The sequence below is a fragment of the Phaenicophaeus curvirostris genome, chromosome 2, assembly GCF_032191515.1.
Source record: "Phaenicophaeus curvirostris isolate KB17595 chromosome 2, BPBGC_Pcur_1.0, whole genome shotgun sequence".
Classification (NCBI taxonomy): domain Eukaryota; kingdom Metazoa; phylum Chordata; class Aves; order Cuculiformes; family Cuculidae; genus Phaenicophaeus; species Phaenicophaeus curvirostris.
Genome location: NC_091393.1, coordinates 44642856 through 44667211, shown reverse-complemented (window position 1 = coordinate 44667211; position 24356 = coordinate 44642856). Strand labels below are relative to the sequence as shown.

At 38.5% G+C, this 24356-nt stretch overlaps 1 protein-coding gene across 10 annotated transcripts in view; it reads left to right on the top strand.

Annotated features, from left to right (window-relative positions):
• The window catches only part of PTPRK (protein tyrosine phosphatase receptor type K), a 392967-nt gene that overhangs the window by 199055 nt on the left and 169556 nt on the right, over nt 1-24356 (top strand). For all 10 annotated transcript variants that reach the window (XM_069851848.1, XM_069851839.1, XM_069851847.1 and 7 more), the window contains exon 7: nt 17566-17859. In XM_069851848.1, coding sequence (XP_069707949.1) covers nt 17566-17859 — 294 coding nt within the window. The remainder of the gene's footprint in view (nt 1-17565; nt 17860-24356) is intronic.

The following is a 24356-nucleotide window of genomic DNA, read 5'->3' as shown; positions in this document are numbered from 1 at the left end:
GAACAGGAGCACTTTATTAAATAACATGAGAAAAATGAAACAACATATCAAAGAAAATACCTGGGACAGTTCAGTGTTTTAAAGGGTACTTTCAGCTTCAGCAATGTTACTGGCTCCTTTCCATTACAGACTTTTTCTGTTGTATATTGTAGTGAAAGAAATGATAAATAATTCAGGCCAAGGAAAGAATAAACACCACAGGGTTAGAATACTTACCAGTGGTGAACTGTTTATACTGATAAAGAAAGAAAGGCAGACAGCAGGGCAAAACATTTTGCCTTGGCAGGAGAGGCTGTGTAGGCAAGTGGTAATTTTATTTTCTTTTAAGATATTTAACGATTGTAAGTTTCAGTAATACTCATGGCCTGCAGTGGAAGTAAGAGTTAAAGGAATTAAAGCAACTGTTTTACTTACTGACTTTGTTTACTTTCACTGTTCATTTCCCCCCACACTTTAAAGGGGCCATGAGGTAGGAGAAAGTTTTTCATAAGATATTATGTATGTGTTGTGCAGGTACAAAATAATCATCCTCCTCTTATTACATCTGTATTTTGTTAACCCTTCAGAGGAGCAAATCAATAGAAATTAAGCCTTTTTTTTTTACTTGCTTGGCTAACACTGCTTTAGCTCTGTGAAATAGTTATTGTTTTAAAACATCAGAAAGAAAGGAAACTTGCTAATTTATCATAGGAAGGAAATGTAGCCAGGCACCATTCATACTCTGAAAGAAGAGTGGAGTTGGAGCATTTGTAGTTTTATGCGCAGGGCACTCACCTAGAGTAGACTGAAGCCTGTGCTCGTATCTCTTTGTCCAACATTCAATCAGTAACTTGACCACTGCTGTTTTTTCCCCCTGGATAACATGGTAGCAACTTCAGAAAACACGACTACTATGCAAAAATATCTGCTTAGTTTAGTACTAAGTTTAGGAAAAGATGCAAGAATGGGAGACGCGCACAGTGATGCACTCCCTTCATATGTTATCATAGCAGCCAGCACTCTACAGCTTAAGATTTATCAAGCCAGAGACTATGCCAATGTGTTTGTGTGCAATATCTTTAACCTTTCTGTGTATTTGTCAAATTGTTCTTGTACTTGTGTTTTTGTTCACTATCCTGCAGCAATGAATTTCCACAGTTAACTTGGGTTACAGTAGAAATTGCTTCCCTCTGAAGCTGCAGGCTACTTTTTTTTTAATTGTTATACACTGTCATTTTTATACTGCAAGAAATAGCACAAGTCATTACATGGACTTGTTTCATAAACATCTAGCATGTATTCCTTAAATCATCATTCTTTCATGGTGAAAAATCTAGGCTTATTAAATAGCCCAACGTATAGAAGTTGTCATAGGTCTTTTATAAGTTCTTATCTCTCTACGTATTGTCTCTTAGTCCATGCAGGAGGAGATACAGAGATGAGAGAACATTAGAAGCTTACACCGTAACTTAAGATATTCTGCTTGCTTTTTTTATTCTGTTGCTAATAATCACTGATATCTTGTCTGGCTTTTTGTTTAAATTGAGACAATATGGTTATGAAATTTTTCACATAGATGTTATTCCTGTCTGTTTATACTGATTTAGAGTCCATAAAGGATTCCCTGATCACATGCAGTGCTTTGTATTTATCATCTTTGACTTTATTTGCATTTTTACTTCTTAATGTTTTTGGTATCTTAAGGAAAATGAGATAAGCTGAAGGCATCTATTCACAAAATACTACTGCTGCAGATAAAAATACTGCTGCACTAATGGAGTCATGACTGAAAACCATGTGTTCTTCCTGGCCTGCTAGGTAGACATTACTGTGTTGCGGGATGTGTAGCAGAATGTGTTGCAGAAAATGATTCAGCTTCAACACAGGAGATATAGACACTTTTGAGAAGCCCCACGCCTGTAGGTTAAGGCACTTTCCTGGGAAAATTGGAAGGCTGTGCTCAAATCCTTCCTTCACTTCAGTCAGACAAGAGGAATGGATGTGGCACCTCTTATGCCTAAAGACTGAATTACCCTCAAAAATATCCAAACAAAACTGAAAACTCCCAAAAGCCAACCATACCTAAGCTCAGCCTATCTGGCCCATTTAATTCCCAAGGAGAAAGAAGATTTTTGTATGTGGAGATGTTCTGTTTTCAATTTCTAAGCATCTGCACTTAGGAGGATATAAAATATATGTGTGTGAGATTGGCTTGTGGTACTTCTGCATTCTTGTCTGTAACCAAAATTCGCTATAAAATAGATCTCCTCCACTTGTGTGGCCCTGAGAAAAGGGACTGTTTGAGGACTGGGGGAAAAGCCAGAACTGGCTTCCTGCTCAGGGTTGCCTAGCCCCTTGATTTTTTATTGTCTGGATGTAAGTACTAAACAGAAGGGTTTGCACCCTGAGAACATGCCTCAGAAGTCAGGGAAAGAGGCTGTGCCAGCACATGTGCATAGGGATGCACATCTTGCTGATCACTGACTTCTCAGTTCAGTTGCCAAACTGTTTAACTTCTTCAAGTAAAACTCATAGAATGATAGAATCGCTGGGTTGGAAAGGACCCACAGGATCATCGAGTCCAGCCATTCCCATCGATCACTAAACCATGTCCCTCAGCACCTCATCCACCCGTCTTTTAAACACCTCCATGGATGAAGACTCAACCACCTCCCTGGGCCGCCTGTGCCAGTGCCCAATGACCCTTTCCATAAAATATTTTTTTCTGATAATTCACTCAAGTGAATTTTGGAAAGAAAAGCTATTTTAAATAGAAATGAAAGGTTTAGGGGATTTTTTTTTGAATGTCAGAATGCTGTGTTGTGGTTTGTTATGCTTGGAAAAATGTTATCCGCACCTATTCTGAATGTCTCTGTAAACGCAGCTTGCCTCACCTATTATGTTGTGGGGAGGAAGGTGAATAACAGGCAGAGGCTTTCCTGAAAGTAGGCAAGATAATTATTTGGATCCAGAGGTAGAAGCCTAAATAGATTTTAGTGGGGCAACTCCACCAGTCTTCTCACTGAGTTGACAGAACTGCTTTTTTTTTTTTCCTGAAACCACATTTATGAGAAGGGTAGAAAGTCCCAGGAGAGCACTTTCCTGGTGCTTGCAGTTATTTAAAACAAACAAAATCCTTCAAAGAACACACACATCAAAAGTTTGAGGCGGGACTTTGGGATCTGGCGGGAAGATTCATGACTTTCCTTGTCTTAATAAAAAGCAGTTTTCAAAATTCCTGAGAAAATGCTAGTAGCTTTGTGTACTGGAGCCAACAGAGTTTGTTGAAAAAATTGTGCAACAGTTTTTCCCATGTTTACATGCTTATGTTGCCAATACTTATATAGAATGTAAGGGCTTCTGTAAGATACTGTTACTATTTGTTTAACTGGTGATGTAGTGACATCTGCTTTATTATTGTCTCCAAGTACTATTGTAATGTACTCTAGCAGCTTGGTTCAACATGCAGAACTCGTAAGCACAGTCTTAGACAAAATGCCTGTATGCACTGGCAATCTGAACTTAATAAATAATGTAGTTTACTTGCATGATCTTTAAAGGTAACAATCTTCATAATGATGTATATTATTATAAACTGTACTATTAGCAGTTCATCTTGTATTTGAAGAGGAAAGCTGTATTGTCCAATTTCTGCCCTAGTAATTTCTTCTCTCCTTGTTATTTCTGTGGTGCCGTTGATTCTGTTTGCCTATCATATGTGAATGCATAAGGCTAGTGACTGAACTTTCAGCATGCTAGTTCAATCTGGAGATGTGGTGATTAGCATCATGCTTAAGAATTAAAACATGCGATAGTAGAGTAAGGAGCTGTATGTTCTCAGGTTTGCTGTTTAAAAAATTAGGATAAATTAGAGTGGTTAAAATAAGGTAGCGAAAAAGAATGGAATTCTTATAATTTGGCTGTTATAGAATATTTTATTTCAGATATTAAAGCTGTGATGATGTCACCTCAGTTGCATGAATTAGGGCAGTGTTTAAAAATTATCATTTATCTTGCTCCATATTTGATATCATTGTCTTCTGTTTAGCCATTCAATGTCAAAATTCCTGAATTTAAATAGAGAGAGATTAGCAGAATACAGGAGCCCAACGAGGGACAGTCACAACTATTTAAACCAAGGATCCAACTAAATCAGGTTTCTTAAGCAATGGCCAGAGGAAGACTTCTCAGGAAGAGAAAGAACTTAATAAGCAAACATGATATTCCCTGTGATACCCTGTCAGCATCCAATTCCTTTCAGCAATGATGCTGGGCCTGGTGGATGTTTGATTAGTGAGAGGCAACCTTCGTTTGCCCACAGCACCATTTGGCAATGAGATTGCTACCTTTTTCAGCATGATGACTTCTTTATTTTTGAACTTGCCTTCTGCTAGATTCACTTGATGGCCTGTATTTGCTGTACTGGAAAAGACAAAGATTGATTGAATTCAAGTGTGTCTCTTGTAGAGCTCTTTCACAATATTACCCCCAGATCTTCTCTTTTCCAACAAGAAGATTACTACCCTACTTAGCTGTTTCTTGTATCAGGGGTGTTCCATGATTTCTGTCACTGACTTTGCCCTTTACTGAAACCTAGTCATAAATAAGCAGTTGCCTTGACATGAATGGGCAGATCTGGAGGTTTGTTCAGGGTGATACTCTTTAGGTGAAGAGCACAGTATTTAACAACAGTGCTACCCATCCTCCTGCCCAGTGGAATTGATTGGATTTCAAAGCCAGACTTCCCCAGTGGTCTACCATCATGTTGTCCATTTGGTCTGAGGAAACATTTCTACGAAGTTGAGTGCAAGACTTCTGCTTCTCAGTATAGATACAATATGCAACCCATATCCTAAGGTTTTATTAACTCAAAATTGCTAACAAGTGAACACTGAGCACTGTGGATTAGTTGTCTGCTGTCTATAGACACTTGAACTGGCTTGTATTGAGTGTCCAGTTAGGCTGGATGGGTCTATTTCTTGTGAAACCAGAAAGACAATCAGTGTACTTTTTAGTGGGATTTTTCCCAGTGTAAATAGTCACACTAATCAGAAAGCATGACTGCAGAAAAGCAAATGTTTGTGTCATTAGTAATAAGATGCGAAAACTAGACTCTGTTACTGTACTCGGGGAGTTGCAATTCCAGAGTAAATGATTGGTAGTTTTTTGTCATATTGGTATCTTGAAACTTTATTGCAACAAAACAATGATAACAGGATATGATCAACTCATAAAAGGCTTCTGTGAACTGTATCTCAGCACATATTTCTGTAATCCAAATAATAAGTTGTCTATGCTTCAGTGTCCTGTAATGAATTTGGGATTCAATACACTGGGTGTCAATTTGGTTACAAGGACACCCTCTTCATAGCTATGCTGTGATACTTGACAATACACCCGTTTTCAAATTCTTTCACAGAACAGTCCAACCTGAGAAGTAGATTATGAAAACATTCCAATAAAACCGATCTAAGTACCTTTTAGGTCAGAAAACTACCCCATTTTCCATTATGGTAGTATGCTTTCTCTTTCAAAGACAAATATTCCCATTCCCCATTTTTGTTGTATCAGTTAAAAAGCCCGTAAAACTTGACCTCACAAGAGTGAAGTTATTCTTGTTATATAAATGAAATGGTCACCCTTCTCCACTGACTATCAACTTCACTCTTCCATTTCTACTTCACAGCACCGTATTATCAAAACTCTTAAAAAAATCATTATATTCTGTGCATTCCTTAAAATAAACATATATCATAATGTATTTCTTGCTAGCATGGGAAGAAGTGTTGAGAATTTTTGTTCTGGTTTGATTTTTTAGGAAGCTCTTCCAGGCTTTTAATCACAGTCAAAAATCATTTGGCAACAAGAAGCTGGGCATCTGCTTTGTTACCTATTTGCTTCACTTGTTAGGTATTTCTTACCATCTGTGTAGGTGCTGTGGCAAGGCTGTTGGTTCCATTTGGCTACCCCTACCTGCACGCACACACCAGCTCCTTTATGAATGCTAAGCAGAACTAATGGCCAACACCTGCTTAAAAGGCAGTCTCAGTGTTTGCCCTCTGTTTTCTTCTCCCCAAGCATCTGGACTTGTGCTTCTGCTTCTGCTAGCACTGGCTCTTGTCTGAAACCACTGAGAGCTGCTTCAGGAACCCAGGAAAGTGGAAACCTCCATGTATGCTCCATCAAGACCAGTTTTAAACTTGAACTGCCTTAGATACAGAGTAGATGAGTGGCACTATAAGCTGCTGGAGGAAAGTGGACGGGCAGGGTTGCTCTTTCAGGTAGGCGTTAGTTGATGCGTAATTCACATGGGTGGTATAAAATGGTGGTGTAAAAATTAGCAAAGTGCATTTCCATTTTGGTTTCTGTTGGTTCATTACATAGATTGAGGGAAGTGTCTCATTGCCTCCCAAAATTACCCCTCTTCTCTGTCATTCCAATGGGCTGCCTTCTGGTATTTTTGGCAAGAAATATTCGGGCACGCTGTAATAAGCAATATAAAGATGTTGCTGATGGGAACATCTAAATGTGTCTTGGAAAAGGTTATGAATAGAAATAGAGAGATTTGAGCAAGGAAGGAGTTTCTTAAAAATAAGTTTGCTCATATGTGATGGATTCTGTCATTTTTTTTTCCCGTGGACTTGAATCACGAGCACACACAAAATCTCTAGACAATCATTAATGTGTAACACATGTACTAAATTCTATCATTTTTTCCTATGGCAATAGTATTGAAGTGCTGACAGCAAGCTTTTAACTTCAGTGAAATGGGATACCTGAGGAAGACTTTAGAGAAGGGAGACATTATTTATCCTATTGTGTTGGGATTCTTGGATGCCTTATTGGTCTGAAGGGGGATGTTTTAAGTTCATCTCTGCCCCTGCCTCAATAATATTGTATGTGAGCTGCTTTCCTACCTTCCTTCTCCCACTTCCGTGCATCAAGGTCCAGGGCTGGAGTTAGCGCGTACAGTAGAACCAGTCTTTGAAGAACTTAACTTCCTTCATTTGATGAGTCAAATCACCAGAAACAGAAAGACAGAGGCAGGAGTAGGAATTGTGGCTGCCTAGATAGGCCCAAGTGTGCTGCTGGCAGGTGAAGTTGAGGGAGAATAGTGTGAGGTGGTGGGGTAGGAGCAGCCTTAAGCAAGAAATATGGCACATAGCCCTGTAGGTAGGCTTGCAAACAGCTTGGAAGCAGCTGGCTGTCATTCTTTAATACCTGCACAAGTACTGCATGGCAAATAGCTCTAGGAATGCTATTGGTACCTCAGGTGCCAGGTAAGCAGGTATATTACAGAGGATGGGGGGGGCTGGGAGGATGGGATCTCTGTGACTCACCTCTTGCATGCTTGAAGTTTCTGTAATTACTACTTAAATGAAATTGTAAATGCTTGGAAACCAAAGCCATGCCAGCTGTTCCTCTCAGCTGCAGGTACTTTGTATTTCAATATCTTTCTGGTACAGTGATGTGTACACTCATTGTGCTTTAAGAGCATGACAGTTTTGAATCCTGCCTGGCATGATAGTGTCCCAAAAGCATATGAAACATTTTTCTCTGTTGTTTAAAAAGCATGCAGGGAAGTTGATGATTTGTTTTAGCACTGGCTGGATATAATGTGACTTCCAAATGGAGACATACAAGAGTCTTCCAGGACAGGCAAACACCCTAGCAGGAGGGTTCATTGGTACACAGGAAAGTGCCGGTTTCCCAGATAACACAGTTATGTTATCAGTTGAAAAAAAGCTCCACTGTACCTAAGGAATACAGCTGGACTGTGTGTAGGTAGTTCCAAATTGTAACTGATAGCTTCATGCAAGGCAGGGTAGGTGGCTTTCACTGAACTCTAGGAGTGCTGGCTGGGTGGATGTTTTTAGCTTTCAGGTTTTATAGATACGTAGACCTAGTAAGGCATAAATCTGTGATAGGTTGTTTTGGAGTTTTTTTGTGATCACTGAATTCTACTGAAATGCTCTAATTTTGCTGTACGTGTGAAGTATTTAAGTTTGATTATAAATGTGTCGCTATCATTTGTCCAGTATAAGTTTTCTTTGTTTAGGCGGTTAACTGAATGTGAGTGTTACTGTAGCATCAGCAGATACGAAAACAATGCAAAAATCTTTGCAGTATCAGTTTATTGGGCCAACTCAGACTTGATATTGAAAAAAAAATCCTAGTACTTGAAAAGTAGGGGAAAAAAAGCGACCTAGTTATATTCTCATTACATAACTATGTAGAAGAAATCCTGGAGTCCCTAAAATAATATTTTATCCTTTTTCAGGTGCTCTTTCCTTAATCGCTGGTTGTATTCCGTCTCATCATTGGCGGCATGTGAATATGCATATAGAATTCAGTATTGTCAGATATCCCACTGCAAAGCTTATTAGAGTTGAGAGAAATTCTTTTTTTGGGAAGTACCAATTTTTGAAGAAGGCATTCAATTTTCTTCTTAACATTCTGGCTCCTGACAATGAGGCAGATAAAATACTTCTTTCCAACAGTAATCTCAACATTGAGATCTCAAGGGAATTACTGATACATGTGGATGATGAAGTCATTGTGATCAAGTCTTTGCTTGAGACATCTCCATAGCTGACTCATTTATACCAAGCCATTGTTATTAATTTCTTTTTTTAAGATTTGAATGTCTTCTCATTACAAGCACCTCTTTTTCTTGAATGTATTTATTTTTCCAGGAGAGTGCTGCATAAAGGTGCTGCATAAAAACACAATGCAATCTTTTTGACAAAATATGTCATACTCTTCTAATTGATTCCCGGAGTAGCATGGTCTACTATCATTCAATAAATAGGCATATGTTCTGTTCATAAATTGAGTAGAGGAGTGACATTCTCTTAAGTTTTAGAAAGACTTTTTTTTTTTTTGTGTAAGCTGGGCATGAGCTTAACCTTGTTTACAGTTTCTGCTGACAGTGCTAAAGCTGCACACTATTCCTTTTATTTAAAGGAAGATAATAAAATGAATGCAGTAGTGTTTCAAATCACGGTGAATAAAATGCCACAATGATGCACAGGATATGAAATCACTATGTGGAAGTTAGCAGTTTTCACTGTTGAAATAATTCTTATTTCAGCACTTCAGGTGGTCAGTAACTGTCATGACACTTAAATTAAATACATTTTAGCTCCATGAGGTTGCAGACTTTGTTGTACTTACCACAAAGTTGATTTATTAGGCAGGTGCTCAAAATAATTCAGTAGTTTGATCTGAACTAGTGGCATAGTGTCTCCATTTGCAGACCTGAGATTACAGATGATATTATGGTGAAATATGTCAGTATCGTGACATATGACCTAAGCCAGTGTCATAAGCTTGCTGTTCAATTTGCTGTTTCAGTTTCATGCTGTTTTTTTCTCCAGCAACTGATTCTCTGTATAATAACCTGAACCTCACTGTGTTATAGATATTTATTTTGCATGTTTGTTTAAAATAGATTTTTGCAGTTTTTTCCATTCCGAGTAATAAAAGACAATGAAAATGGTCTCTCAGGCTCTCTGAAGTGATTTGGATAAATCATTCCATACGACTTGGCCACTAAGCTGTTCCTTAGAATGAGTTCTTTTGTTCCAAGCTACTAACTCCTTTAATTAAAATGTAACTTTTTGTAGGTATTGTGTATCAACCTCAAGACTAGCAACTGGTGCCAGATGCTGAACAGTTGTGATAAATTCTATTTTAAAGTCAAAGAGAGAATGTTTGTGAAGTCATAGAAACTGATTTTGTATGAGCATCATTAAAAAGAAAAAAAAAAATGAGCGAAGGAAAAACTTTGTGGCAGAGAGCTAGATCAAGCTGTTCAAGTTTCTCCATGCAGTTATCACTTACAGTCATGGGACAGGAGTGGAGAGAAAGCTGAGTTAGCTTTTAATTGTTTTTCAAAAAAAAAAAAAGAATCCTTGTGGCTATTTGGAACATTTAAGAGCAAAAAGTTTACCAATTTCCACATGATTTTCTACATGAAATTATTACATGGTGTAAGATGTTAAAGTCAGTTATTTGCTGATGAGGTATTCGCTGCCTTCTCTTCAGTATGCTTTTGAGGAGAGATGTTAGCTTACATTAGCAGCAAGCGCCCACAATAAATGCTTTCTCTGAGCTGCCTGCAGAAGAGAAAGGGATGAGCAATAGAAACTTTTCTATCAGAAGAAAAAACAATGTTGAAAAATAAAGTAGCTCTTAAAACAAGTTAAACTTAGTGAAGAGAGAGAAGATTTGACCACTGGAGAAAACAAAGAAACAAACAAAAATTTTCTTGCAAAAACTGTAAATGAGATTATGAACAAATAAAGAAGCCAAGCTGTGGTTTAGGGAAATACTAATTGAAGTGCGAAGAATGGCATAGGCTTGTGAGAACTACAAAGGATTTGCAACTAGTGTGTTTTTTGTTGTACAGATCTTTAATCAGCATTCAGTCTTGGAGTAGAGGTCTCTGTGTTGAGTGCTATAGCTGGTGTAAGCAAACGTACCCTCCTGTAGCCTGTGCAATATGCTCTGTCTGCAGTTGAGTTCATCTTGCTGAAGCCTGGTTTTGACTGCCGCTGTGCCTAGGTGTCTGTCGAGGTGAGACAAAGACCAAGCATGGATTTGGCTGGTGCTGGCTTATACCCAGCTGTTGGTGCATAACCAATACAGGTGTACACAACTGATGGGCTAGGAAGGTGGTATGCAGGAGTTTTCCCATGGGGAAAAGAAGAGGTCGGGAGCTAGCCAGGAACAGAAAAGGCCATTGCGGCAGCTGCTTCTCACTTCGACTCCTTCATTTTCCATGGGCAGCCCTATAGCAATTGAAGACTTAGTTCTGCACCTGCTCCTTTATTCTGATGCCTTTCAGATGCATTATGTCTGTTGGGCAGGAGTAATCTGTGTAGAAGCTGCATGGCATGTCTGTCCCAGAATGAGCTCACTCTTCTCCTTTGCCATAGGAATTAGGTGGTCTGCCCGGGCAAGAAAGTCAACTACCACTGTGCAGTATGCAAGCAAGAATCCCATGTACTAAGCCAGTTAAAATAGCATTTCTTTACTTAAGAATGCATATGTGTCTGCATTTTTGAGCTGGGTAGTTAAGATTGTCCAGATGCAACTTTTGTTTATTGCACTTCCCATGTGAAGCCTTGGTTTGTGCTTAGAAGGTCTCAGAGCAATGTATATCTATAGATGGGTTCTTGCTAATGTACAAAAAATAACAGTTAAAAAAGTGATAACTTTTTTTCTTTTTTTTTTTTCTTCCTTCTTTTCAGAAGCTCAGTAGAGAACTCGGCTGCTATTATCAAACTGTCCTTAGTCTGCTGGGCAATGTCTTTGATGTATAAACTGTTAGGTTTTTTATTTCTCTTCTGTGTGTGATGCAACCGAACCATTTAAGACCTAAATACTCACTAGAGATGGCATGTGCAGTGTGACAAACTGAGCTGTGTGTAGTCTGTCATGCAGAGAAAGTGAAAACTTGCGACCTTGTTGGAAATTTAAAAATAAACTGCAGAGGCTTTCTGTGACTCTGAAGTTCATGATATCCCTGTAGTAAGGCAGCTCTGTGCTTTCAGCTGGGGATCCTTCAATCCCCTGCATTAACCTGCTTTTTTAACTGAGTGGAAGAATTTCTCATCAGACAAGTACTACTGGTACTACTTTCTGTAGTGCTTCTCTCCTTACTTGGCAAAGCCTCCTGTTTGTGTTAATACAGCTTTTGTTGGCACTGAGGGTGACAGGTCTTGTCAGGCTACTGTCAGCATAGAAGACAACCACGTGTCCTTTCAGGCAGGCACAAGTTTAAAATACACCTTTTAATCTTAAATTCTGGTATTTTTTTCCCCAGCAGAGCAGTACTTCCTAACCATTTTCGAGAGTTGAACAAAAATATTTCCAGTTCATATTAAAGATATGCTGCATGTGGAATTATTTTTCTTAAAGTAAAAAGAAAGCAATATTTGTGTTGAAAGTCTCCATGGTTTGTTTTTATACTCAAACTTTTCATAGCTCATTTTGTGACCATCTTCACAACTGCATACTTTCTTTCAGTTGTATTTCTTCACATCCTTAGGTATTACTGTTATCTTCTATTTTTTTCCCCTAACATGTAATTTACAAGAAGACACCCAGGCTTGACTGAAAACCCTCAGTTAGGGTATGCAGAATTTCCTGCGATATTACCAGTTATTATTCTTCAGTTACTATTCTCACTGTTAAATTTATGACTTAATACCGTATTTGAATTTGTGCTTTCAATCGCTGCTTCTTGTTAATTCTTTTATTTATTTATTTTTTTATTGGATTAACCAGATTTTAATACTGAGAATTTTGTTTCCCTGCAAGTACTTGACTGCCATAATTCTTTATGCTAAATCTCATACATTTTCTCAAACTTTCAAATAAATGTTCCTGGTTCCTCAGTTTATTAACATTTTTTGAAACATGTGAGCCCCCAAAGCCCGACGTAGTTGTCCAGTACAGGAAGAGTACTAAAACTGTATTGCTGTTGCATGGGGTTGGCAGCCTGCTTCCCCGTGCTATTCTGGCTACGTGCCGTTGGTTTTCTGACACAGCTTTGCCACAACATCTCCATGTGCAATCTGGAGTGCAGCACAAGATGCATCAGCACGCTTCTGCATGGGCACAGCTCCTGGTAAGCAGGGATTTCCCCCTTGGCCCATATGCCCTGGCTCCTTTGAGAAACCTTAGGTGTCTCAGACTCTACTCCCTAGGGTCCCTGCTCCCAGGGGGCTTTCTATGGCAAAGATCCTGCTCTATTTATACTTAGCCAGTGCAGGGCACATACTGATCCCGAGCTAGAAATCTGGAACACTTACCAGAAAAGTACAGATATTTCTTAAACAGATTTCTAAGAAATTGCCCTAAAAGAGAAAATGAGTGTGATCTAGATGGGAGCTCAGTCAGTCTTGAGTCATTTCTGGGACATCTCTGCTGTATTCCATGGAATGTCCTGTATTAATGTGAACTGTTTTTATTTGTTTCTTGAAATTATGAAAAAATGTAAAGGAAATGTGGATTATTTGGATTTGCCTGCTTTCTTCACAGTTTATGGCATAGATAAGACATATTGATTTTAGTTCCTGGAAAGGTGAGAGTGATATGGGGCTTCTCTTAAAAATGAATGTGTTGTTATGATATGTTTGTGAAAAAATAAGTTTTTTATAGAATAGAATAGACTATTTCAGATGAAAAAGACCTGCCAGAGATGATCTTGTCCAATTGCCTGACCACTCCAGGACTGACCAAGTTAAAGCACATTATTAAGGACATTGACCGAATGCCTCTTAAACACTGACAGTCTTGAGGCTTTGAGTGCCTCTCTAGGAAGCTTGTTCCAGTGTTTGACCTCCCTATAGGTAAATAAATGTTTACAAATGTCCGGTCTAAACCTCCTCTGGTGCAGCTTTGAACCATTCCTCCCCATCCTATTACTGGATACCAGGCAGAAAAGGTCAGCACCTCCTTCTCCGCTTCTCCTGCTCAGGAAGCTGCAGAGAGCAGCTCTGTGTTTAACCCCTGCTGTAAGTACTGGGTTAAATGGTTGATATCAGTCAGCGTACCAACTGTACAGCTTCATTTGAGTTATTTGAATAAGAAGGCTGAACATGCCATCAGCAGAGGAGAGGCACACTGCATGCATGAGCACAGGGAGTTTGCAGGGCATTGATGTGTGGAGGCTCCATACAAGGCAGAAATGGGACATATAGCAGCAAGAATGAAGGTGTGTACCTGTTTTCCTTGGTTGGGCTATGTAGTGATCAGCCCACTCCTCCCCACCTCCCCAAACTCTTCTGCTTTGAGCAAGGCAACGGTCTCCTGCGACAGGACTTCATGTAAATAAATGTTATTTTATCAAATGTGCATCCAGTATCAGCTTTTCCTTCAAAGTGTAACACCTTCTGGTTTGCTTTGATTTATTTTTTTTTTCTTCCCCTACTTTGAACAGGTTGACAGTACGTGATTACCACAAATATACAAATGAAATTACTTTCCTTTATTTGAAATTTAGAAGGTATTTGGTCTGGGAGGGCAGTGTAGTTGAGCTAGTGTCACTCTGGCTGGGTAAATAGTATTAAGCAACATAGTATGCATATGTTCCTTAGGAGTATTGAAAGTTTTATGCATGCTGCTTACTGTAGTAATAACACTAGTGATTTTTTCTGGTCATTTTTTCTGTCTATGAATGCATAATTATTTGCATACAATACTTAGTATTAACAATACGACACAACTGCTTTACTGTAGGAAGACTTATAGTTGGGTTTGATGCTGCATACTTATCCTAGTCATCAGTGCCTAAATATCACAGTACATTTAATATATAATGTCATGTACATACTGATGTGAGCAGAATGTACTGCTAGTAGCTCAGCAGAATGGCAACTTTGTACTGATGAAATGTCAGTCTTAATTTTTGATTAACTTAGCTTTGGGCATCTTATGTCAAAAGCTGAACTCGCCGAATACTGCAAAATGCTGTGCATGAAAATACTTTCATTCCTTTACTGTCTTGCAGATATGCAAGTGCTCTTTTTATGTAGTCTTTCAGAGATGTTAGTGGCCATGCCTAGTGGAAGGGATTTCATCAGATTTAACACCTTTAAGCAGTGGCTAAAAAGTACAGTCAGAAAATGAGTCAGAAATTAAACTAGCCACATTGGAAAAGGGGTTCCAAAGTTTTTGCTTAGCAAAGGAAGAAATTAAACTCTCCATGCAGGCTCTTTGTTCAGATTGTTTAGTGTGTGTTTTTCATGTCTGTTGGAACAGTGATACTGCTGATGAGTTATGTCAGCTCATGGATGGTTTATAATGTTTTCATAAAACATTGTTTAGAACCTTTATGGCTATTCACAGAAGATTCATGAATGAGAAAAATGGGACTAAGCTGAATGAAAATTTCTTGCCAGAAATACTGGCAAAGATGTGCCTTAGCCACATATGCTAATAATAATAATTGAGGGATTTTTTTTTTTGTGTCCTGTCCCCCCCATCCTTCTCCGTCCCCCCCCCCCCCCCCCCATATAAGAGATGCTCTGATGCTATATTGTCTAACTATCCACTACTAGGTGGACTCGGATTGCTAGAGTGAAAAGCTAGCAACATTTCCTTGAGGGATGTAAACTGCATTTAAAAACCCACCAAAAGAGGAGTATTGTTGATACATGTGATATTTGCTATGGAAATCTAACCAAAACATTAATAATGGCTTTGTCTTGCCTTTTAGTTATCAGTGGCAATTTTTAAACTGTAACATTTCAAGTTTCTGTATATATAAAAGGAAATTATGTGATTTGAAATTATAATGGGGAATATTTGATGGATCTGGTTATAGAATAATGCGTGAAAATAATTAATAGAGAGTTAATTGGGTAACATCAGAGTAGTTTACCTGATATATTGGGATTGCATGCTTCAGTTGATACTTAGTGTACTTCTGGGATTTTTGGTTGCACCTCACCTCTGGTTCTGATAGTATATTGCGTTATGAAGAATATTAATAATGCTGCAGAACAATTACTTGTTCATTTGCTAACTGATTAAAATTCATGCATAATTTATTGGAACAGGGAGAGACTTTATAAATAAGTCTCCTTGTCCTCAAGAGCTTAAAAACAAAATGCATACGCTAATATAAGAATACGCTTTACCTCTTAACATAAAAATTTAATATGCGATGGTATATTGGTCTCATTATTGTGAGGTTTTATTTGTGATAATCGTGCTGTTAATCAAAGCGTATAGTTCTAAACATAGCCTTATGTTTTAGAGGTTTATAACTTGAACTTGGTAGTGTATCATGCTCATCAACATTTATGTTTTCTGCTGTAATACACACTGACCTTAGAATTCATTAGTTTGACATTTAATGTTTTAGTTCCACTGCAAATAAACTGCCCTCATTAAGTGCGGCTGTGTTTCTGAGCTTTGATGCAGGTAGGGATCTAAGTTAGTTCATATGCACATTTCTTGCCAAAACAGAATAAAATGTGTTAATAATTAATTAAGATACTTAGTTTCTAGAGTTTTCTGTATCCTGAAGCAGAAATGGGAACACTGTGGAGCGTTCACCTTTTCACTCTGGGAGGAGAACATGAGCTCTCCTCACCGCTGCTATAGCATGTTCACTAATTCCATGGTCTCCAAACTGAGTGTCTCAAGATGCAGCTAATTTAGAAAAACTCTGCGAAAAATCTTTTTGTACCAAAATGTGGGGAACTTGGTTGCTTACACAGCTGGTAAATACACTGGTGGGAGCCAGCTCTAATCTGAAGGAAAGCTCTACTGGTGGACATAGAGAAACAGGGAGTCATTAGTCAAACTTCACTGTGTAGGGAGTGTGGGATGTCAAAGGAGGTCTCAGGGCCCTCTGCAAGCCCCTCCCATCACCACTCCCCACAGGATCTGTCAGTGACACTGGTGAGGTCATTCCTGGGAGGCAGAATATGTGCAATGCTTCTGTGTCTTAGCCTCTCTTGTGCAGAGGTGTGGGGGGAAATCTTATGGTCTGGGATAAATGTAACTTCAAATGTACCGGCCATGAGATCCTTCTACCTGCTCAGATTTGTTCTGCTTTTGATTCTGCATCACTGCTGTGTGAAACCCCTGTGTGCATTGAATTTAGCATTGTTGCCTAATTAACTGAAACAAATTAGTTGAAATATGAGCCATCTGGAATGAAAATGGACCTTCTGTGTTTATCAGTGGATTCGTTTTATTAGAAAACTACATGTTGCTTGCGATTTTGTTTCTTAAAATAGATCATGCCAGGGCAATGTGCTACTTCGCTACGTAAATATTTCTCAGGGTAAAGGGAACCTCACGTCCTTGTTTGGTCTTTTGTTACCTTCTCAATTTGCAGCTGTGTTGAAATATTTAGGCAGGTGGAAGCTGATGAGAACAGACAAAGACATAAGGCAGCATATATCCTATTGTTTGAGTTTCTAAATCAGTAGTAAGTTGCTGAAGAAAAAATATTATATATTGCTGCTATACATCTTTATATTGTTGCTCTCCTGGCAGTTTTGCCCAGTGCTGAGTATTCTGAATGGCTGTAATGGGCTTCTCTATCTTTTACACTAATTGCATTTGGTGGATTTCAAATAAACTGCAGTGATACCCATTTTTAAGACTATTCTGTGCAGGGCTAGTGTATCAACTATTGCAATGGCTTCTGTAAGGAATATGTGTGGCTTCTGTCAGTAAAAGAAAATCAGATATGTTTCTGAAAATCTCAAGTTATTGCCGTAGTAAATTATATAACCAACCATGAACCCAGATTTTTTTTTCAGAAAAAATTGTAAAGAAGCAGTAATATATAAATCAAACAGGGTTTTGTGGTCCCTAGCTGAGATTTTGAAATGGAAATAACATAGAGAAGATGCCAGTGGAGCACCACTTGCTTCTATCAGCTGAAATTCTCTTCAGTTCTTCTTCATTGATGTCAATCTGATTTTGCTTTTGAGTTTTGAAATCTTTGCTGGCCAAAACCTGAGAACTTTCTGTGGAAAAAGCCTTCTTCTTGATGAGTTTTCCAGCTTTTGTTTTAACCCTGAGACTTATTTTTTGTCTTACTTACAGAGCCGCCTCGGCCAATTGCACCCCCGCAGCTGCTGGGAGTTGGGCCCACGTACTTGCTCATTCAGCTGAATGCTAACTCAATCATTGGGGATGGACCCATTATCCTGAAGGAAGTGGAGTACCGGATGACATCTGGGACCTGGACTGAAACCCATGCCGTCAATGCGCCAACTTACAAGCTCTGGCACTTGGACCCAGACACTGAATATGAGATTCGGGTCTTGCTCACCAGACCGGGCGAAGGTGGGACTGGACAGCCAGGGCCACCACTTATCACCAGGACCAAATGTGCTGGTGAGTACTGCTTTGGAAAAATGAACAAAGAAGCAAAACTAAGCATTTAATGCTTTACTTGGTGGGGGGGCTCATTGTCTCTAATTAACTTATAGCAGAACTTAAAGAATTCTTTAGGCACCCACAGCATCCTCAAGTTTTTGGGCCAATATGGATTTGCTGTGTCCGCTACTTTGCCTGGTCATTGTCTAGGTTGCTTTTTGCCAACCTTGGGAGTTGGGTTAGGAGGGCAGGATGTTAGAAAGATAAGAAAACATTCTGTTTCTCATGCAAGGAAGGAGACCTCATCCTTTCTAGGAAGGACAAAACACACGTTTTTTTAACATTCATTTTTTTTTCTTTTGCGCTTCAGGTAAACGTGCACATAAAGGTTTTTGCATGGCAGAAGTATCTGTTTAAGAAAATGAATTTTACAAAAAATATAGTGTATTTTGGGGTAATTTTTCTCTTTCAAGCCAGTGGGCATGGCCTGCCAGAATCCTGGAGAACTTTTAAAATACAATAGCAAGTATTAAGAGTATTTTCTTTTCTCCATTTTTGACCTACCACAATCAAAATCGTGTGCTGCTGAATCTTGCAGTCTGCTTCTGTTTTTTCAGAGACCACCAGTGTGGCCAGCGCCAAGAAGTTTAACCACTGCCAACTTGTGTTGTGTGCTGTTCCTTCTAAAGCTACTTAAAGTTATTTTAATCTCAGCTTTTGTAAGAAGAAAGATAATGCCTATGTCTCATAGAGACAGAGTAGAAAAGGTACAGATTTGAACATCAGACTAGAAGGCAATAAGTGGAAATTAAATTACGGGGTTTTTTTCTTAGTCTTAGGATTTTTAGGGCCTAACAAAGTATTTTAAAGTTTACACTGTGTTAGATTTAGCAGAGTGCTGATAGCCATCTATTCAAAGTGGCACTAAAATAGTAAGAAAGAAGAGCTCCAGCTGCAGATTTCCATGTCATGTGTATGTATGCATTGTAAAATGGAAATATAAATGAAATATTTTTTCAGAAGTTGATGACAGACTTTAGTGGGACAGCTATTCAAGTTCTCTTCTAAGCATGGGTGACCATTCATTTTGCTTACTGAAGGAATAGGGTCAGTGTCTAGATCACAAGCCAAAACTTTGAACAGACTAGGTCAATAGATGTTAATGTCAGAAAATCAGACATTCCTTTCAGAAAACTGTTTGAAGCTGAGGCACACAGCTGGAGGAAGACTTAACTGAAAGCATTTTTTTGAATTTGTGGTCTTTATTTATTATTTTGTCTGTCTTACCTGTGAAGTAAAAATATATGTGTCCATCTCAGGTAAAATGACAGTCACTGACATCTAAGTAAGGTTAAAGCATTGATTTATTGTGCTGAATTGATTTTAGTCCTTGTTCTGCAAAAGTAGGAGTTAGAAAACAGCTTCTATTTTAAAGAGACTGAAACTGAGCCAAAGTCAACCCCAAATGTTAAAGTTCTTTTTCCCAGTGCTAGAAAAAAATTAATCTCATTTATACAGTGTGTGACAGACTAAAGCTTTTTAATGGGAAAGGAAAAGAAAGGAAGTCATAATTTAGGTGATTTATTTTTAGAAGCCAGTTAGGAGAAATAATGTTCTTATGAGTGTGATTTTATTTTTACTTTGTTTTTAACTTAATACTTGCATGTAGGGCGGCAAAATCTAGTGTCGCCTGAGACAAATTTTCAACTGAATTTAATCCACTATGAAAGAATAAAGGGGATAAATAAAATAGTGGAGGGAAAAAAAAATGAAATTCTGTGACAGTATTATTTTAATGATAATAGATATTTGTTTACTTTGCAATAAGACTTATTCCATGAAGCCAAAGTGAATAAATGTTACTATTAACATGTTTCAATTAGAAGGTGAGTCAGCAAGTGTTTGTTGGGACCGAAGGATTCTGCCCAGCATCAGGGTTGAGTCAGGGATGGTACCAGGCTGACTGGCAGGGTGCCCTGTTGCCTCCTCACCTGTCCGGAAAATTAAGACAGAGCTTACTTTTCCACAGTGTTCTCCCAACGCTTACTTGAGATAACTGCAAGCCCAAGTCAATATAAATATGTATTTTTAATGTTTTGCTTACAAAAGGCAAACCAAAACCAAAAAAATTAATCTCTTCCAAAAGGAAGATTTATACATAAAGGTAGAGCTAATAATGGAATAGCTCACCCTGCAGTGTCTGCTGCTGCGGGTATTGCATGAGTGACTGGCAGGTGATTTACTGTGCTATATTAGATGACATCTCTGCAGCAATATCTTCGTTCTGGAGATTCTTCAGTTATTCCTAATTCTTGTTTCTGACAAGGTCACTCTAGTTTTCAGATGGATACTCTCTTTTCTGTCTATGTTCTTTGTCAATTTTGTCTTTCCATAGGGTTTGAATGTTTTAGTTCAAATTCTGTTATAAATTATCTGCTCAGCGTCCAATAGAGTGGTGGGAAATAAATGAATTTTCAGCATGAAGTTTGCTCTCTATAGTGATTAAAAAGCACAGATTAGTGAACGTTGATCTGATGAGTTTTTAATGTTTATATTCCAAGTAGCAGCAATAGCAAACTCAATGACACATCAATAAGAATAGATTAGTATTTTGCTTTCTGTTTATTTACTGTCTGAGCAAATATTTTCAAATGAAATATTTTTTTTCCATAAGTAATTTAGTATTTATAATTTCATTATGTTTCTTAATAACATATTATTGATCAATTGGCCCATGCTTTGCTGGAGATGTATCCTACTTCTGAATGATTTGAGCAATGGATTTACATATCTTGATATCAGACACCCACTTTTATCACTAGGTATTCAGATCATTTTCTACCTTCCTCATAGCAAAACCAATGTCTGGTGACTCATTTAGTAAATGTTTCCACTGATGCTGAACTAAATTGTTTTCTAATTAAAAGATAATTCTACTAGTTAGGTACTCCAACAGCTAGTTTGGCTACCCAGCATTTTACAGGTAATCTGTCCTGCACTAAATCCCAGTGATGGATTTTGCTTGAAAATGTGCATGGTGTTTTATCAGTCTGCAGTTAAAGACAGTGCTGAGCTGTCAAATATATGAAACCACAGACTGTTCTTAAATGACTGAAGTAAGACTAAAACATGTGAAGCAAAACATTATTTTCTGACACTATTCTTCTTAATAGCCAGGGGTGTGGCTTGTATTTCCATTTCTAAGGATGGCTGAAGTTGGTGCTGAGCATGGAATTGTGTTCTCGGCTGTGTGTGGTTAGACACAAATCATTTTAAGCTGCAGATTCTGAAGGCTCCTTCTTCCCCATCGATCCTTGTGGAGCACCTGGGCTTTATTTCAGGATGAGTATTCTTGCTCAGTGTCATTGCTCAAATTATTCACTTCTCAAGCATTTTTAAAACCAAAACCAAAGATAGAGGGTAGCACTTTAATCAGAAGTAATCCTTAAAGCTGTTTTTTGTGGCTTTGGAGCATGTTGTTCTTCTAAGCATATCCTCTGAGTTGTGATTGTCTTTCCTTTGGATAAGTGTAGAAAATATGTGGTAAGCTAAAATTGTCCACTTAGCCTGCTTTATCAACTGGAGGTTCAAAGTTATTCTGTAACATCGGCTGCTGCTTCTGAGTAACGCAGCTCAGTTTTATGATTAACTGATATTTTAGTGGCAAAGGAGGTCAATAGTTCAGCCTGTCCAGAGCTTAATGTATGTACACAGTGGAATTGCTCGCTCCTGCTTTACTGACATTCAGTGTAAGGGTGTGATTTTCAGTAAAACGTGAAGAATCTTGGAGCAACTGGAGAAAAAAATTCCTGGATATTTTCTATTTTTTTTTCCAGAATAGTTCATATTAGAGAATTGTTGCCTGTATTGTTTGGATTTTATAATGAAATGAATAAAGGGGAGAGGGGAGCTTTACAGCTTTATCGGAGATGAGAATGCACCAGTATGTATTGATGGTGAGGATGATGATTATTATTCTGTTCAAAATCATTACCTTTCACAGAGACCTAGCTATTGGTAACAATCAGCCTCAAGGCACAGTGGTGAGGATGCTGGTTCAGCAAAGTGGTGCTGGCACATGATTGCCTGCAGTTGAAGGCTTGGGAGCTGGGCTGCTTTCTGCCTGCCTTTTTAAAGTACAGAATATATGTTTGCAGTTTGCGCATTTATTAATTTTGAAAACAAGATACACAGGATGCAGGATACAGCTGAATTCATCTCTAGCAAACCCAAAAAGCAAAACATGAGGAAACACTGAAAAACAAAAGCAAACTTAAGGGTTTTTTTGTTTGTTTTCTTGGGATTTTTAACGGAGGGATCCCGGTGGTGGATTTTTAATGGTGGGATCCTGGTGATGTTGTTATTGAGCAAGTGACCTTGCTTGGCAATCTACAGAGCTAAAATATTGTTCTGGTTACATGAAAATTGTATTTGGTTTTTAAAATGAGTACAGAGAAAGAGGTGGTGTAGTATAGAATCTGCTTGTGCTGATGTGGAATGTGTGCAATGATATTTCAGCCGTTTACACTTGGAGAGTGGAGGTGGAGGGTTCAAGGTAGTGAGCTGGATTTATAGGCTTTGCTGTGCGCTGTACATGAGAATTTAGGATGCTGGTATGTGACAAGTGAGCTTGTAAAATTGGGTACAGTGAATATCACAGGAAAGCTCTGGCAAATACTGAATGGATAAGCTGTTTATTTTCACTTGTGTCTCTTGCGAGAGAGTAAGTGTATCTTAAATTATTTAGATCTTCCAATGCTAATAGAAGTACAGTTAAACTTGCAATGTTCAATTATTTAATTTTTTAAAAAAGTGGACAGGGAGAAAGTATTTACATTTACAGCAGAACAGGTATTTTAATGTGTCAAATAGAATCTTTCTTTTTTCCTCCTCTCACAGTAGGTATTATTTACAGACTTATATCTTAAAGAGGAGCTCAAATACATCTTGAGTGCTTAAAATACATGTTTTTATTATGTATGCTTTTGTTGTCTACATGAACAACTTGAAACTAAATGAATGTGGTAACTTGAAAAACTTATTTTACATTTGTCATTGCAGAAGAGCCCATATTACACCAATATTTATAACTTGCTGTTGTTTTTACAAATGTGTTTGGCATTCATGTCAGTTTCTGGGATTTTGGCCAGGTAGTGATTGGAAACATCTAAGATCTCTCAAGCAGGTAGCAAATGCACCGGTCTCTTATTCAATATAGGTTTACCAGTTTGCTTTGATATGGGAGAAAAAAAAACTTATTTGAACAATGGAGAAGGTCTGGACTAAGGATTTTAATCACATTCCCTATAGGATTGAAAATCAGAATTGTTATTGCGAGAGCATCCTGTAGAAGAGCTGTCTGATTTGGACCATCGGCTGGCACATGGAACCATACTCTGCTTATTGTGCTGCTTGCCACTGTTCAGATACCATATATAGAATCCTAATGATGCTTATATCCATAAAAAAGGACCATAGCACAGCTGAGTTACCTAGCAGGAGACCAGGGAGACTGCCTAGCCAAGTTCTTGTCAGATTGTGTAAATTAAGTGTGGTATCCACTTTTTCAGAGGAGCGCAATGCTGATGACTCAGTTGAATTGGCAGTAAGCTGCAAGTTCAGATGCTGACCTCCCCTAAATTAGTTTTTAACTTTTTTTGGTTTTGTTTTTGTTTGCTGTATTCAGCCTTGCCTAGTACCATTTTTTTTTTTGTATTTGCAGCTGCGAGCTTCCTCTGCACTAATTGGAAACTTTCTTCCTGCAATGTTGTGAGCGCTATATTATACAATGAGACATAGGTTTCCTGAATTCTCCCATACTTTGTTTTTGGAATAAGCTTTGTTCATGTCCAGTTCTTTATTGTAATGTCATATTCAGCAGTAAATCACGTTGGTGCTCTTCACTTAGGGTTACAGTAGTAGACCTAAGTAGGTGGGTTCCTCTAGCATGGCCACCCACTTTTGAAAGACTCTTTTGTATGCAGTGATCTCTTCCTTTGTGTTCTTTCTGAAGTCTCTACCAGTCGGGAGGGCAGGACAAGTTACCTAGAGAAATTCCACTGAGTTGAGGAAAGTCCTTCAGTTGAAATTAGTGGCTGTCTTTCTGGCAAAGGACATAAGGTCAAGATCCCACTTCAGATGTGTGATGAAGGCTGGAGGAGGAAAAGGAGCAGCTGCCAACCCCACCTGGAGCAACCCTGTCTTGCGAGTTGATTCTTCTATCTCCTGTCTTGCCTAGGCTTATTCGGCAGCTTTTCCCAAAGCAGAGTGTACCGCAGCACCAAGACTGTCATGATTTATCCAGACTGCGTGTAACTAGTCAATAGATCACACTTCCAAGAGGAGCACTGTCCGTGGCAAGAAAATGTATTGCAGTACATTAATCCACGGTGCCCGTTCCAGCTGTAAAAGAATGGACATGGGCAGTAATTCATACTGCAGCACTCGAAAATGCTATGGGTGCACCTGGGCCAGATATCTCAGAGCCTGATTATAGATCCTCCAGAGTTTGGGGA